The 17,770-nt window shown below is 41.4% G+C and overlaps 1 protein-coding gene across 1 annotated transcript in view; it reads right to left on the reverse strand.

Annotated features, from left to right (window-relative positions):
- Positions 1-6,222: 6,222 nt before the first annotated feature.
- The window catches only part of LOC135524314 (C-Jun-amino-terminal kinase-interacting protein 2-like), a 49,314-nt gene continuing 37,766 nt past the window's right edge, over positions 6,223-17,770 (reverse strand). The window contains 9 exon segments of the mRNA XM_064951742.1: positions 6,223-12,842; positions 14,644-14,742; positions 14,855-14,925; positions 15,388-15,510; positions 15,621-15,730; positions 15,916-16,088; positions 16,773-16,848; positions 17,509-17,621; positions 17,623-17,715. Of these exon segments, the coding sequence (XP_064807814.1) occupies positions 12,770-12,842; positions 14,644-14,742; positions 14,855-14,925; positions 15,388-15,510; positions 15,621-15,730; positions 15,916-16,088; positions 16,773-16,848; positions 17,509-17,621; positions 17,623-17,715 (931 nt within the window). The 3' untranslated portion in view covers positions 6,223-12,769.

Here is a 17,770-nt window from a genome sequence, read left to right on the forward strand (position 1 = left end):
CCTCCCATGTAAGCATCTCTTCTTTCTCCACTACCTCTCCCATGTGAGAAGCTAACAATCACTTAGAGTTCAAAGGTACTGTGTGTACCTCCAACAATTTTCCAGGTGAACAGACTCTGTCTTTCCCCCTCATTCCTGTCATCCCTCTAGCACACCCACTACCCCCATTATGCAGGCCTAGCAGCGGCAGGGTGGTCGCATAGGGGTCCTTTTGGTGATGCTCTACTGGAGTTTGACTCTACATTAGGGAACCTGCTGTCAGCTCTGGAACAGACTGGAGTCCTCAACAAGACTCATACTGTTCACTGCTGATAACGGGTAGGAGCTATGTCACTGTGTGTGAGATGGTGTGTCAGTGTAGTTTAATAGTAGCGTGTACGGATATTATGTAATAGTTTAGTGTCATACCATGTGTGTTCCTGGGTTTACTACTGGTTTTAAAACAAATGTGAAAGGACTAAGAGCCTAAGAGGACTTAGAGCCTTTCACATTTTACCTTTGGTGAACCTCGCTTTCCTCATCCAGGCCTGAGTTGATGTGTATGTCCACCCCCCCCCCTCACATTTAAACTAGATTTGGAACTTCATTTAATTTGAACTACCTTTTCCAGGAGTCACCTATGAGACATTATTCACACTCAGAGTTTAGCTCAATGCCATTTGGGCTGAAGAAGAGAAGATGAGTACATTGCATAATGTGTTCTTAAACCGGGTATAGTCATTGTGTGTCTCTGTTCGACTTAATTGGTGGCTCGTGGCAATAATTTTTGTTGTTGTTTTCCTCAATCAGCTGAATGCGCCGCTTAGTTTATAGAACCGTGGTTACGTGAGTAACCTTATTAGCGGCTTGGACAAACAGAGCGGTAAAAGCAGTTTCTAGCGCTTCTTGAAATAGTTTTCTTCCTACAAATTTGGTTATAGGTTTTGAATGGTTGGAGCTATTACCTGTTTCCATCTACAACACAAGCTGTGTAGGACTCATTAGAAGGGAGAGAGTGATGAATCTGCACAGAATAACTACAAACGATCATACTTACAAGATTGTTTGATGATTATCTGTGATGTTTTCCTAAACTTTCCAATATCTTCCTGAGGGAGGCCATGATGTTCTACCCTACAGACCCCAGTGAGAAGTACAGCCTGTTCACTCTCAGGCTGGGCAAATACAAAGCCCACTTCTACACATGTGGTAAGTGTGTGTATGTGTGTTTGTGCACGTCTGTGTGAGAGAGAGTCACACTTCAGAATAGGGTACTCCAAAGTTCCTGTTTGTGCTCCTGATGTGATTCCTGTGCTCTTTTGTAATTAGCCTTTTCAAAACAGGAAATGTCTAAACAGTAAGGCAAAGGGGCCAGCTAGATGCTGAAATGGAACCTGGCCTAAATCTAAAATCTCTGTTTCTGACCCGCCTTCCCTGGTTATCTGTCTCCCATGTGCAGGCCACAGTGAGACCACCTCAGACCAGGACTGTCACATCTCCTTCCTGAAGCCCCATGATCCTCCCTTGCTGTTTGACCAGGTCTGACCCCAGTGAGAACTACCCCTGTCCCACCTGGGACGCCCTGACTTGCAGGCCCTGCTGCAGAGGATAGGGATGGTCAAGGACCAGTTCGAAGCCTCCACAGAGCTTGGGGAGAGCCAGATTGGGAAAATCTAGAGCCCTGCCGCTCCCTGCACTGCATCCCCAAACATTTCTGCTGACAGTGTGGCTGATGCACCCTCAAACCTACAGTGCTACTTGTACTATACCTTTTGTAAGACTAGTTCTAGTACCTCTACTACTGTGGATGAAGCAGCCCCAAAATGAATCTCTGAAATTGTGGACAGACTGTTCTTTAAGCCATTTGAGAAACTACTGTATGTGGGAAGGAGCACTTAGAAATGGTACATCCAGTTCCACAAGTGTCTTATCTACACATTCTAATTCTATGGATGATGGCACCATCATGTGGACAAACCCTGCAATTCAGTGACAACAACACCTAAAGACTACTGTATTGGCTAGTTTCAGGAAATACAGACCAAAAATACATTGTGTGTATTATTTTTAAATACAGGATTGTATTAATACACTTTTATAGTGAGGGTGAATGTAACCTCTTACACCCAGAGAGGAGTGGTAGCCAAACTTAAACCTCTCTCTACTAACTAGACCCACATGAAAAATAATACAGTTTACTATAGAATACTGCAGTACTTACTATATAATTCTATAGTAAACCATAGTACACTGTAGGATACTATACTACACACTATAGTATCTCTCAATCTTGTGTAGTACTTACTATAGAATGTTGTAGAATATTATAGTAAATACTACAGTATTTACATTCCCCTCCCCCATAAGTGAGAAACCTACATGCCAAGTAAAGACCATATATTGTGTTCCCTACAGGTTATATAAGAGAGCACAACCTCCACTTTTATCTCAAAGATGATAAAACAAAAACACTATTATAAGTACTACACTAATGTCTGCAAAAACACTACAGTAAATACCATAGTATAGTACAACTCACAAAAACACTATAGTAAACACTATAGTATAGTAGTCTGCAAAAACAGTACAGTAAATAATACAGTAAAGTACAGTCCGCAAAAACACTACATGACTTACTATAGTATATACTACAGTTCTTTTACTACAGTATTTAATACTGAAGTTAACTGTCATTACTACAGTATACTAAAGGAAATACTACAGTATTCACTAAAGTCTGCGAAAACACATTAGCATTAATACAGTGAATACTAGTATTAATGCTATACTATAATACTTTTTCATGAGGAACAACTTCATGTAAACAAATTGTACAAAGTCAGAGAGTGAATGGAAAATATAAGGAAATGGATTTTACAGAATTCCGCAGCAGCTTGTAAGGTGTGCTGCAGTATGAAGCTAATTTTACAGGAAGTATGTTATTGTGTGTTTATATGCATGTGTCTGTGCCTATGTCTGTGTTGCTTCACAGTCCCCACTGTTCCATAAGGTGTATTTCTATCTGTTTTTTAAATCAAATTTTACTGCTTGCATGAGTTACTTGATGTGGAATAGAGTTCCATGTAGTTATGGCTCTATGTAGTACTGTGCGCCTCCCTTAGTCTGTTCTGGACTTGGGGACGGTGAAGAGACCTCTGGTGGCATGTCTTGTAGGGTATGCATGGGTGTCTGAGCTGTGTGCCAGTAGTTCAAACAGACAGCTCGGTGCATTCAACATGTATTTATGCTGCAATAGTTTATGCGACGGGGGGCTAGGGTCAGTCTGTTATATCTGGAGTATTTCTCCTGTCTTATCCGGAGTCCTGTGTGAATTTAAGTGTGCTCTCTCTAATTCTCTCTTTTTTTCTCTCTCTCTCTCACTCTCTTTCTTTCTTTCTCTCTCTCCCTCTCTCTTTCTTTCTTTCTTTCTTTCTTTCTTTCTGTCTCTCAGAGGACTTGAGCCCTAGGACCATGCCTCAAGACTACCTGGCCTGATGACTCCTTGCTGTCCCCAGTCCATCTGGTCGTGCTGCTGCTCCTGTTTCAACTGTTCTGCCTGCAGCTATGGAACCCTGACCCGTTCACCTGAAGTGCTACCCTGTCCCAGGCCTGCTGTTTTCAACTCTCCAGAGACAGCAAGAGCGGTAGAGATACTCGGCTATGAAAAGCCAACTGACATTTACTCCTGAGGTGCTGACCTGTTGCACCCTCTACAATCACTGTGATTATTATTATTTAACCCTGCTGGTCATTTATGAACATTTTGACATCTTGGCCATGTTCTGTTATAATCTCCACCCGGCACAGCCAGAAGAGGACTGGCCACCCCTCATAGACTGGATCCCCTCTAGGTTTCTTCCTAGGTTCCGGCCACACTTCCACCTTTGGCATTCCTATCTTTTCTGTAGATATTATAAACATGTATTGCTACCACTGTATCATCAAAGTTACTATCTAAGTGAGTTTCAGAGATTGTCAGAATATGAATGTCATCTGTTACTAGCAAATTATTGATTTCATGAACCTTGTTTCTTAAGCTACATATGTTAATGTGGGCTATTTTTAACACTTTTCTGGGATGCTTGAATGTTTTTATTGCTTTACTGGGAAGCTTAGCAGAGGTAGACATGTTCAGGTTGTTTATGTTAGTACAGGATGAGCTGCACTCAGTGGACTTCTTTCTTGGGCACACCACCTCAGTGCTAGCAGTATAACTCAGGTTCATAGCCATATGATTACTGCACACAATAGCCGTAGGATCAGCAGAGTTATTCAGGGCAGTAAGAGGGACATAAATTAGGTTACTTACATTGTGTCTCCCAATGCCCCTGGTATAATATACATTTGCTAAAGTATTATGATAACTCAGCGACACAATGGTAGGGATTAAATGAGCTGGAATTGGGTCATTGATAAGTCATTGTCTCAACGCAGCCTTATAATGCTGTGAAAGGATCCAGGAACCCAAATAACTGTCAATAAATGTTACATCCACAGAGCTGAAATAGTCTCGTAGACAATTATGGAGGGCTAAAAGTCTGCTGAACCATCCTAAGCCACAATATATGGAGGGCAGAGGGCTGGAGGGACATCCACAGCCATGGAGGGAACACCCAAGTCCCCGTCAGAAAACAGCTGGTACAGGTGCTCAAAGCTATTTGAAAGTATTAAGTTCAGACGCGGGAAGAAGGCAGGCGTGCCGAGAACGAATCTTCTCCTTCTTTCTGGTTCCAACAAGCATCCATTTACGCTAACCTGGAGTCGAACAACGAGCAGAAATGTTCTGGTTCAAGCTAGTAGAGGGGTGCAGTGGCAGAAATTGATCAGAGTCCAGGAAGTTCCCATTATCATCCTCTCAAATGTTTTGATAGGAAGCATTTGATAGATGGAATCCTTATTCAGTTCAAGGTGCTTGGTCAAATTTGTAATTTCTTCATGAAGAGTAATAATCCTTTCTTTAGCTGCATCAAGTTCAAAACATTTTTCACAAATGAAGGTATCCATTGGACCTTTCCCCCGTGACAACTCCGAACATCTTGTAGATCAAACACTTACTAGCATGGCAGTCCCCAGGAGATTCAAAGGAATTTTCACTGCTGAACGTTGACACTCCAAGGGAACAAACATTTCCTGGTGCCGCCGGGAACTTAGATGATCCCTCCATGGCCACGGATGCCCCAAACAGCGCCCCACACAACTGTGTTGTAATCTGTCTCTCGTTGAATGTGGAGAGTGAGAGAGAAGCGCAGGGACATGGGTGATGACTGGGTCGGTTGTCAGTGGCAGCTCGTTCCTTGCTACGCACTGGCCCGGCTGCGTGTTAATGTTTGGTGTAGCCTCTCAGAGCTGTGTTGGGCATGTCCCCAGTGTCTGTAGTCGAGTGGGATACAAAACATACAATTACAGCATGCACTGGCCAACAATTAGAGCCACACTCACACACTGAAAATAAGGACTTTCCTTTAGTAGTTCTATAGAGAGCCTTGTAGGAGTTGAGCTCTTGGTAGCCTGGCTCAGTTGTTGGTATCCAGGTACTAAAGTTTCCAGGGGTAAAAAGTTGAATGAAAAAAGTTGAGCGAGGAAAAAACAAAGAAGTTGGTAATTGTGTTAAATGCAGAGTTTTGATTAAATGGTTATTAAAAGTACACAACGACAAATAGCACAGCAGAACGACAACGCGGATGTGTGACGTTTTTCAGGAAAGCAGTCACGTGTGCTGTACGATGGGGTTTTCTTGTCAGGTCATGTTTCTATATGCGCGAATGCACACACACAAACAGAAAAAAAGATTGTAACTTGGACCTAAACCATGCATTAATGTTGACATTTGAATTACAGTGGCATATTTAAGCAATAAGACCTGAGGGTGTGTGGTATATAGTATGGCCAATATACCACAGCTAAGGGCTGTTCTTAGGGACAGTGAAGGGCTGTTATTAGTGCCTAGATACAGCCCTTAGCCGTTGTATTTTGGCCACCACAAAACCCAGAGGTGACTTATTGCTATTATAAACTGGTTACCAATGTAATTAGAGCAGTAAAAATAAATGTTTTGTCATACCTGTGGTATATGGTCTGATATACCACAGCTGTAAGACAATCAGCATTCAGAGCTCGAACCAACCAGTTTATTACTGGGGTTGGGATTTTACTCTATAAATGCACTTTAGACAGATGATTCATAGAAATTGTGATCCAGCAGCACAGTCACACAACCACAAGAAAGAGACAGTCAGACGCACCTGACATCAAGCATATAGTTTATTCATAAGATCAAACCCATGACAAGGCAGTGTTTTTCTTTGTTTTTATTTTACATTTTGACAAGTCCCCCTAATGATACAAGATAGATGAATGTGTTTTTGTCACATACTGATGCTCTAGTTATACAGTGAATAATATTGTTTATGGATTTAAAAAAAAAGTAGATTAACTGTTAACTGGATGTCTGAGCTGCTATACATGACTAGGGGATACTTGGTGGTTGGTTGGTGTACTTTAGCTATCAGGGAAGTTCAAAGGACTTCAATTAAGCTGTTATAAGACAGAGAAAATACACGAAACAAACTGGTACAGTTAAGAGATGGCACACATCTGGAGCTCAAAGCCATGGGCTACATTGTCAAGATGCGATAGGTTCCCGTCAGAGGTGTGGACTCGAGTCACATGACTTTGAATCAATTCACAAATTTGATGACTTGAGACTCAGCCTGATAGAAAATAAAATACCTTGATTATCTGGCCAGGGTTTGGAACGATTTGACTCCTTGGAGAGCCAGAGACAGTATCGCACTTGCAAAAAACAACAACATATTGGCTAGTGAAAAGGACCTATGATTGGACCAGCAAAGTCACCCAACACTGGGTGAGCTAGCGTAGTGAGAAGGTTTTATTTATACATATTTTAATAGGCTATATATAGCCTACCATTTGTATTGTATATTTATACAATTGCTTATTCGATCAGGTCATTAACATAGGCCTACGGCATTGAACAATTATTGTTAAAACATATCATCTGTGCGTCAGAACCAAAAAGCTGCGCGTCTTGACTGTTGACCAATGTCCAGTCATCAGCATTGGTGCGCAAAGGCGGTCGCACACATCCAAATAGTGACCAAAAAGCACTCGTTTAATTTTCTCCGATTTTGCCTGGTAACAAGAGTAGCCTGCCTACATTAATATGATCCACTTAGAGTACCGTTTAGCAATGGTGATTTCATTTATAATTTTCAAATTTCAGATATGGCTTAGTTTGGGTGGTTTATAAGTATTACAGCTCAGTGGGAACATCACACTACCTTCAATACTTATGGGATGAAGATGTAACATATTCTGGCGAATTAATTACTTATTTGCGAGGAAGAAAAAGGCTAGACAGATCATGCTTTCCATCCGATCCCGCAGCCTCTGCTGCATACTGGTAGGCCATTTGATCCTGCTAGCTCTGGACTCCAGCGAAGTGACAATGACCACGTTTACATGCGCACAGTAGTCCGGATAGGAGCTCATATCCCGCTTAAAATCTTATTCGGCTAAATGGTTTACATGCACCTCTGATAACCCGCTCACGGGTAACCGTGAATAAACAGAATATTCCTCATTTAAATTAATATGGGCTAAATGGGATAGTAAGTGAAATATGGACACTGACTGTAGGCCTATTACCTCTCACATGTAGCGGGGTGAGTATAATTTGTGGAACGTCCCAACTTTGTAAATAACAAGGTTGCCAACAAACAACGCATTCAAAGTTCTATAGTGGCAGAATAAGATAAATTTGGTTAAGTTTTTCACTCACCACGTTAATTCAGAAGAATGTCTATCCTTGATCTGGTAGCCTATGGACACACATTAAGAATAATATATGTGGTGAGTTGATGCCTATTTAGCAGCTAGATAGCTAGGTGAATTGATCGTGCTACTTTGTATGCGTTGTTTGTTGGCATCCTTGTACTTCAAGAAGTTTTTGGAACAGATTCATGTTGGAAGTGGAAAGTTCCACAAATTATACCCACAACATATAGCATAAAACATATAGCATAATAAAATATAAATAATATAAATAATAAAATATAAATAAAATTTGATTTGAATATTAACTCCTTCAGAATTATGCATTTATTGCAGTAAAATTATACAACAAATGTTAATTTCGTCATGGGAACAGGAATGGAGAAATATTATTTATTTATTTCAGCATCTCGAGAAAATACAAATGCCAGGGTATGTGTTATCTTTGACACTGTAATGCAAGCAGACATATGCACCCAAGCCAAACTGAAGTCTTAACAGAAATGTGTTTAATTGTTTTCTCGGCTTTTCTTTCCCTTAAAACCAGTCAAACTGATTACATTTTGCACAGGACCAATCTTTCCACTGTTTTGGAGTTGTTGCATTTTCTTTCAGGTCCCTAAACAAAACAGACAACTTTACCGGTATTTACTAGATTACTAATGCATTCATTCTATCAATGTAAGACATTCTGGTGAGCACTACTTTATTTAGTCTTCTGGGGCAACAATTTATGACAGAAGAGAAGCTGCATGTAGGCCTATCTAACCCTAGTTGAAAAAACAATTGGCCTACCAAATGTCAGAAGTTATAAGCAGAAAGTTGTCTAAATTAGTGCTGAATGTAGCTAGTCAGCTATACGGTCCAGTATGGAGTAGAGGCAAAAAAAATAATTATGGAATTATGATGGATTGAATTTGACAGATAGCCCACCCTCTGAAGTGATTTGACAATCAGACGAAAACGTCATCGCAGAACCCCATGGACTGCACAACACAACATATATGTGCAACTGAGCCTGCGCAGACATCGAAAAAACAACAGTAAAGGGTATAAGTTGTTTACATCCCGTCTAAAATCAGCATATCCCAGGCATTTTTTTCTGGGTTTCTCATAACCGGGACAAAAGCTTTTTTGGGTTATAGTAATTGGGATATGATGTTTATATGCACCATCTCAAAAACAGAATACTTGAGTATCCTGAATAATAACGTCTTATTGGTGTGCATGAAAACGTGGTCACTGTGACATGATATCCCTAGTTGATATCGACAGCTAACATGAATGACTTTCAGCTCAAAATGCAGGTGTAAAAGGGTTCTGACTTATTTTTATTTGTGTATCATTCGTTTTGAAAATGCATCACCGTTTTTTGGCCGTAATGATAGGCTAAATTTGAGCAGCGATTGTGCGCACCTTTGCGTGGGGGTCTCGCACTTTGAACCATTCCTTTTTGGGGGTTGCGGGTCAAACAGTTAGAAAACCACTGAGCTGGCAAACAGATTGCTGATTTGCTGAACAGCTATAGGATCGTGTGCAGTGCAAACGTCAAATTGTAGGGACAGAGGATTGTCATAAATGAATATACATATCTTTTTATTTTTTTGCTGATGATCAGGAATATGAACCGTTTACTTTGCAAGCTCATCAGCAATGGGGCATCAATCAACAATTTCTAGCATAGACCTACTGGTGTTTTGGTAAGTCAAAATGGCTTGAAATGTATAATTTACTTATAAGGCTTGCATTTGGAATTTGGTAAAATAAATTATTACATAATCAAAATGTGTTGTTGACAAAATAATGAAAAGGGCTGTCTGGTAGTCTAAAAAAATGGACAAAGATTTGTAGTTAAACAAGCGTTTGCCTGTATATTTTTTTGACTTGATTTGAGACACACACAAAAAACTTGCGACTCGACTCGCTCTTAGAATGCAAGACTAGGATTTGACTCAAGACTCAACCCGTTCTACTTGGGACTCGATTTGAACCTTGTGACTTGAGATTTGCAGTGACTCGAATAATAGTGACTTGGTCCCACCTCTAGTTCCCGTGTGAAAGCAGACTCTGAAAGCTATTTTAATTGGTTAATCTTTACTACTCTGCTCTATCAGCGGATTGGCCAGCACTTGAGTGGGTGTGGCATTGGATATCAGCAAGGTGACACTTTACGTGTGTCCCCTAATGACAACGTCACAGATTTGCCTAAAAGCGGTGCTGCTGAAGCCTGTCTGTGGGGTGAATGTCTGAGTTAGCAAGAACTTAGTGGTTCACAAAACATAGTGGTTTGATGTAGAGACAGTGACGTGTATGGAAACGCAACATGCTCAAATTAAAACAAATAATAAAAGGAAATGTACAATGTTTTCTCTCTTTCCATTGGGGTTTTCATGGTTATTTTTTGAATAGGTCTCCTTTTATTTGACATATTCCATTTCAATAACATCCTTAACGTAAAGGACACAGCACTATCTTGTTGACTCTCTATAGTATTTACAGGATCTAACCGACAGCGATACACATTTAGATTATACCCTCTCTCCCCTCCTACTGACACTACTCTCACAAATAATAAACTGGTCACCATGGAGGTCCCATGACACCCCATCACCAGCGGATCAACAATGCTCTCCTCTACAAGATCTTCTTCTTGCTGTTTGATACTTGTTGAAGAATCTTCTACACTCAACCAGATATTGGGGATTGCAGTATGACACCTGTTATTTCAATTCATTCTGTGTTGGCCACCTCTCACCTCTCTACTCCCTTCATCTGTTTAGATAGCATACTGTAGCCTACAGTATTACATGTGAACTGGAAAAGACAACTGTAGAAAGTAAAATCTTCCTATTATAAGTACGCAAAAGATGTACTGTATATTACCTATGATAAGAGTGCAATCAAGGAGTACATGTGGAAAGGTCAACTCCTCAGGACATTTATCAGGCAGAATATGAGCATTTAGACATTGTAAAGTCAACTTCTAAAACTGTTGGTCAGACCAAAGCAAGCCTATTATATCCAAGAAACTACCGGTCTTTCAATGGTGGCACTTCAATATCAAACCTTTTTCTAACTTAAAGGGGAACTCCTCTCAAAAACTATCTTTTTGTATTTTTCCATAAATGATTAGCATTTTGCATCATCATGATGGTGGCCAGTGACATCTTGAAAGTCTAATATCTTGAAAACTTAAATGCTTAAATTCTCTATCCTCATTTTGACTTGATCCACCTTAAAGAGAAGGTAGAAGGACACAGAAGGCACCACTGATTTCTTTGTCAGCATTATCGATGTCATGACTTTACTTTCCTTGTTGCCTTATGGACAGTCAACCAAGGCCAATCTGACCTTATTCTCAGTGGACTCAACTCAAACAGGGACGGACACCCACCTGTACAACAGTGCTTCCTGTGAGGGAGTAGTGTTGAACAGTCAGAACCGTGGGATTATGGCTTCTCCTGAAGAGGACCTTCAACTGTCCTCAACCTGATATTCAGACTGATTATCTTTGTACATGTACATTAGGACACTTCACAGTTGGACCAGATGGAAAGGAATACAACATTGGATTCTTTCTGTAATACTGTATTTGCATCATTAGAAGTCCAGAAGCTGAATGATTCTCTCTTTTTAATCTTTCTCTCTGTTCCCAAAGCACTGACAGTTATCGCTCTGTTTCCATAGCAACCTCTTCCTGCCACTGCTGTGTTTGGAGATTTGATCAGAGGAGCTGTTGTCCAATGACAGATGACTACTGAGACAGTTATGGACCATGGTGGACAGGGCTTACTATCAGGTCAACTTCAACATAAGTCAGAACCCTTTCAATGTCAAAATGACCAATATGATGAAGAGCCTCCATTGCAAAACTGAGGCTTCATTCCATTTTAGTGCCTAGTCCCTTCCCCTAGCTCCTGCTCAGTGTTCACACCCACAGATCTGAAAGGATCTGGATAGGTGTAATAAATATGATGGCAACTCCATTTAGCTCAATTGAAGGGCTAACTGTGGCCATCACCACGTCGCTTACACCTGCTCGGTCCTTTCAGATCTGACGCCAGTACATTTTCAAACTATGAATAAAAAAATGGTGGACTTCAAAGCTAGGGAAGGAACTAGAGAAGAGAACTGGAAACAGGCATAAGCCACATAACACAACCAGTGAAAGGATAAGCTCTCTGAAATAGGTCCAAGTCCCACCAATTGTTCCTGACCCACCATTTGGTAAACACTGGGCTAAAACATCATCCCTCTCTTCCTTTCTATTTCTTTATTTTTCCTTTCTTCACTTCCTCTTGTGTGATTATTGGTTGTGGATGCTACTTTCATAGTTTGTATGAGTCATCTGTATTTCTCTACTGCCTATACACAGGTGTTCCTAATGTGTATATTTACACACTTTCTTGTACACGATACAGGTGTTAGCTCGGACCAATCACATCAATGTACTCTCTCTCTTCTTCAATCTTTGAACAAAAACATATTTACACCAAACCTCACCTGACCAAATAATATGCTTCATGTCCTCTTGATTTCTGCGCTATTTGTGTGTCCTAATTTTCTGTATGTGATTGTGTGTGCATTACCCTCCTAGCCATGCATTGGAACATGTAAAATAGCAGTAGTAGGAATTTCATTGTTGTTATTGTTTTTTAAACCGAGGAGGATACATAATATCTAAAATACGGTACCAAGAATTATTCCTAGAACTGTATCATAGAAAAAGAAACAGGCAATCCATCTAGAAGATGGAAAATAAACGTATAAACAAATTAATCAATAAATAAGTCAATAAATGAATAAAACATGTCGCATATTGTAGAACGGAAATTAATATTCCAGTTTTAGAGGGATACTGTATATATGGGGTATTTTACAATGAAAAGAAGAGCCACCAGTACCCCCTGGTGGTGAGATTGATGAACCTACACAAGCAGCAGCAGGAAGAAGAGGATATGGTTGTCATGGCAACACTTCCTACTTCCTGCCTGCTTTACTCCAGGTAGATGTCTTCCGTGGGGCAAGCGTACTCCAGGTGCTCCTGGTAATACTCCTGGAAAGCCCGTCTAGAGAGCAAGACAGAGAACAGAGGCCTTAGCTTAACAAACATATGTCTACAATCAAATCACCCTGCAATAATGTCTCAGCCAGACTCACATGATGGTTCTAGCCCAAGATGAGCATCAGCTAAGTAAACATTTACCCATACCATTAATTAATGTCTGAAGCCTTTCTGTTCACTAACCCTGACTCCTCAGCCCATACCGTCCTGCTCTGCCCTCTGCTTTGCTGTGTCGACCTTGAACCATGGCCATCTTTAATAATTCAAACCCAATTTGCCTGATTCAGACAAGACAGGAACTACAGACATTATAAACCCCAGCTCACACACACACACTCCCTCTCTCTGTCTTTCTCTGTCTCTGTCTCTCGCTGAGAGAATGACTCAATACTTTGTAATGACTTTTCTTCTCCTCTCCAGCATGCCAGCTGAACTAAAGGGCTTGATACTATAGGTATAGTAGTCTATGGTTTCCAACATTCTTATTCAGACCACAGTATAACAGTTTGTCATATAAGCAGTAATGACCGAGATTGGGAGATAAAGCAATGCTAAAGCATTGTTAGGCTCAACCCTAATACACACACCCACCCCTTAGCCCTGCCTCTCTGTTTTGCACTATTCCGCAAGCCACATCGAGTCGGAGGGGTCTTCCAATTCAACTCTGAATGAAGGGTAGTGCCTTTTCAGTATTCTAGTTGGCCCTCCACACTAAGTAAATTTATATGCAGACTTCCTTTCGCGTGGTTGTCAAAACTCCCAAAACTGCAACCCAAGGGTCTAAAGTTGCTTCAAGAAGATGGCTGGCAAAAATACTAGGATGGAAACACATGTAAGTAATCCTAACTTTAAAAAACAAATTACGCAAAAAATGTACAGTTCAGAGGAATGTGTTCGTTAATGTATACTGAACACAAACATACAATGCAACAATTTCAATGATTTTACTGAGTTACAGTTCGTTTAAGGAAATCAGTCCATTTAAATAAATTAATTAAACACTAATCTATGGACTTTACATGACTGGCCCAGCCAATCAGAATGAGTTTTTCCCCACAAAAGGCCTTTATCACAGACAGAAATACTCAGTTTCATCATCTGATAGTCTCAGATGAACTCGCAGGTGAAGAAGCCGGAAGTAGAGGTCCTGGGCTGGTTACACATGGTCTGCGGTTGTGAAGCCAGATGGGAGTACTGCCCAATTCTCGAAAACAATGTTGGAGGTGTCTTATGGTAGTGAAATGAACATTCAATTCCCTGACAACAGCTCGTGGACATTCCTGCAGTCAGCATGCCAATTGCACGTGACAAAACTGCACGTTTTAGAGTGGCTTTTTATTGCCCCCAGCACAAAGTGCACCTGTGTAATGACCATGCTGTTTAACCAGCTTCTTAATATGCCACACCTATCAGGTGGATGGATTATCTTGGGAAAGGAGAAATGCTCATAAACAGGGATATAAACACATTTGTGCACAGAATATGAGAAAAATACGCTTTTGTGCGTATGTGCGTATCTTTTATTTCAGCTCATGAAACATTGGACACACAGTTAACATGTTGCGTTTATAATTTTGTTCAGTATAGACAAACATGATTCTGTATATTTTTTGGTCATCACTACGGGGGCACAGCCAATGCCTTTACTTGCAACTTCAATAAAACAAACAGTGCTGTGTAGAGGCTCTAAATGCCTAGGTTTACAAGCACAGCTTAAAGGGGATTGAGAATCATACTCCAAAGTGTGTCCTATAGCAGAGATGGGTGTGTGAAAGGGAGACTCTGAAGTACTGTGTGTGACTCACCCAACACTCTCGGCCACACGCCGCATTGACTCCTGGGAGACAAAGACGTGGCAGGCGAACCTGTTCAGCATGGGGTGTTTAGTGATGAAGCCAAAGTAGCTGAGGAGTGAGAGAGGGGGTTAAGTATAAACAAATAAAGTTGAATGTTCTGCCTTTATTCTTTGGTGTTTTATTGTCTAATGAAATGTATCCTCAACATTAACTTTCATACCAATTGTTTTTGGGGTGGCATCCACAGAAAGAGATGTTCTTCATCTGGAAGAAGTGACTACATCTGTCAAACTGGAGAAAGGGAAGGGGGAGAGAGAGATGCTCATATTATGTGGCAGTTTCAGCATCCTTTTGATTGCACTACAGTCGCTTAAGAGTCTCTGCCAAAAACATATATGTCCCTGTTACGTCCCCAGTTTCTGTGTTGTGGTTTGTTATGTGTGTGTTTCAGAATGGCTTCCTGAAATCCCCCAAGCAGCTGATTGGTCGACTCCATGGCTAATTTACTTTCTTTGCTTTGGTTCCGTCCAGCCCCTTTTCCCCATATTACCGTGTGAAGGAATAAATTCCTATTAAACGGTAAAATCTCTGCCTTTTGTCATCCTTACTCGCACCTACAGTCCCATACCTCCTTCACTTCACGGGGAGTTGAGTTGTAGCAGGGAGTTGCGTTCCCTCTTCATAGAGGCGTGCGTAACAGTCCCAGTTTACACTCGTCTCTTACCTTCACTTACACCTCCCCATATCTCTCACCTCATCCAAAGTGTCATATTCGGCCTCCAGGCTCATCACCAGTTTAACCCCTTGTAAACTAATCTCCAGCTCACACAGAGAGGGGGGTCTCACATGGACCGTCCGCTTCCGCGCTATCGCAATCTGACAAAGAGAGAGTTCGATACAGATTTGTTAATTGAACACTTTCAGACTATTGAGCACTCTATGACCTGTTAGTTTACCCAACCCAGAGTGGTGCATTTCCTGTTTACCTTCTGCATGGCGGCACAGAGGATACCATTGCCTTGGTGATAGGGCACCTCCACAGAACCCAGGAACTGAACGCTGAAACTGTCCATCCAGACTGGGTTCCTCTTCACTCCTACCGGAAGTACACACACAGGAGGTGACATCAGACTGGAGGCATTTATGTACCGTCTATTTTATCTTATTGACATCCAGGTTATGTGTCTCCAGTGATGACATACTCTGTATAGAAAGAGAACTTTCCAGTAAAACTGCTCCTACCAGACATGAACGTAACGTTTATGTCTCTTTATCACTCACCCATTATCTCCTTGAACTGCCCTATGACCTCATGGGCATAGAAGGCAGGGAATATCCCCATCTCTCCCGTCCGCATGTTGTAGCCTCTGTACCAGTAGTCATCCTCCTCCTCCTCGACATACAGAGGGTCGTCCACATCCAGCTCCAACTCATCAACATGTCTAGGGATAAACCTGTAGGAGGCAGGAGACAGAGGGTATAGATACACACACATTACTTGGTTTTAGTGAGGAGGAAGCAGCATCTGTCTGGGTATCAGGTGACTCCCCGAGGAGAGGCTGTTAGCTGAAGAAACAGCAGAGACACATTTAGGGATGGAGGGAGGAGGGGAGAGAAGAGGGAGGGTGGTAGGAAGGGGAGGGGAAATGCTGAATGATTTAGGTTTATAAAGGTTAGGGAGAAAGGAATGATTCAGTTACTGAGGAAAGGGGAAACAGTGAGCACACACACACACACAGTGAGGCCCAGGTGGTGGCAGGCTGGTGTGTGTATAGCTGTTCCCCCTGCAATTTCACTAGGGCCATGACACCTGCCCCCCTCTCTCTCTCCTTTCCTCTCTTCCTCCCTCCATCTCTTCTTCCCTCCCCCTCTCCAGACCACTAGTGATTCACCAGAGTCACATCTCCTACTGCACACAACCATCCTTTATCCCATATCACCTACAATCCATAGTGCATGTGTGGGACTAAGAACAAAGAGTCAAACAGATAAGAGATTATAACATACTCTCTTGAAATGATAACCTTACAATAATTACAGTTTTTTCTCTGATCATGATTTCAGATTGCTTGTTGTGTTGCTCTCTGTTTATATAACACGGTATGTCTGTAAATTATGTTCGGAATGCTATGACTCACCTGTATACAGCCCTGTGTGTCTGGTCCCTCTCCTCTCCGTTGATGGCACAGGAGAACAGCCCAAATGACTCTGTACCTGCACAGGTAAACACAAACAGTGAGATCACTGATACACACGTTGGGAGGGGCATTAATATAACCCATAGGACCTCTGAATAACATCTAAATGAATTATAACGGCATCGGTCAAAATAACTCATTATGATGAAATTCTTCTTCTTTTTTCCATTTGTAATAGATCCTTAATTATGTAGACGATCCTTCAGTGATCTTTTATCATGCTACAGCTTGGGAGAGCTAACATGAACACTCTGGACTCAGTAAATGAGACATTATCTGGTGGGATCTAACTTGGTACAGGCCTGAACATGAATGAATAGAACAACCATGTCTCAGTCACTAGTAAGCAGTCATGGGTGGTACTGATAACTCAAAAATGTACTCAAAAGGCATACGTGAAATATGCAAATAAGCCTTAACACAGCGTAAAAAAAAACACCCAAAATAAAACCTCTATCAACGCAGTTCCACAAAGAGCCATAAACTTATTTTTGTAGAACCTTTTATGATAGTTCCTTTTGGAATCAAAAATCTCTTGATTTTTCTATGGGTCTTCAAAGAACCATCCCATTTAAAGTTTGTTCAAAGAACCTAAAATGGTTCCCCTATAGCATCACTCTGAATAACCTTATTTGGTTCCAACTGGAACCTGTATCTTTAAGTGTAGAATACTTACTAGAGGATCGTGAGGTGCTGTTGACAAATACATTGAGGAACTTCTTGGAGAAGTGCATGTCAGCCTCAGGTGAGGAGTCTTCTGACGAGCTGAGGAGTTCTGGCCGCACCCCCGTTCCCCCGGAAGTACCCCACCTCCCCCATCCCCAGAGGGTCATCATCACACAGTGTAGACAGCTCACTGTCATCACTCAGCACAGAGGTACATCTGGGAAGGGCACGGTTCACACAGGTTAGTCATAATAGCTTAATAGAAGAAGACA

The sequence above is a fragment of the Oncorhynchus masou genome, chromosome 31 (assembly GCF_036934945.1).
Source record: "Oncorhynchus masou masou isolate Uvic2021 chromosome 31, UVic_Omas_1.1, whole genome shotgun sequence".
NCBI classification, from domain to species: domain Eukaryota; kingdom Metazoa; phylum Chordata; class Actinopteri; order Salmoniformes; family Salmonidae; genus Oncorhynchus; species Oncorhynchus masou.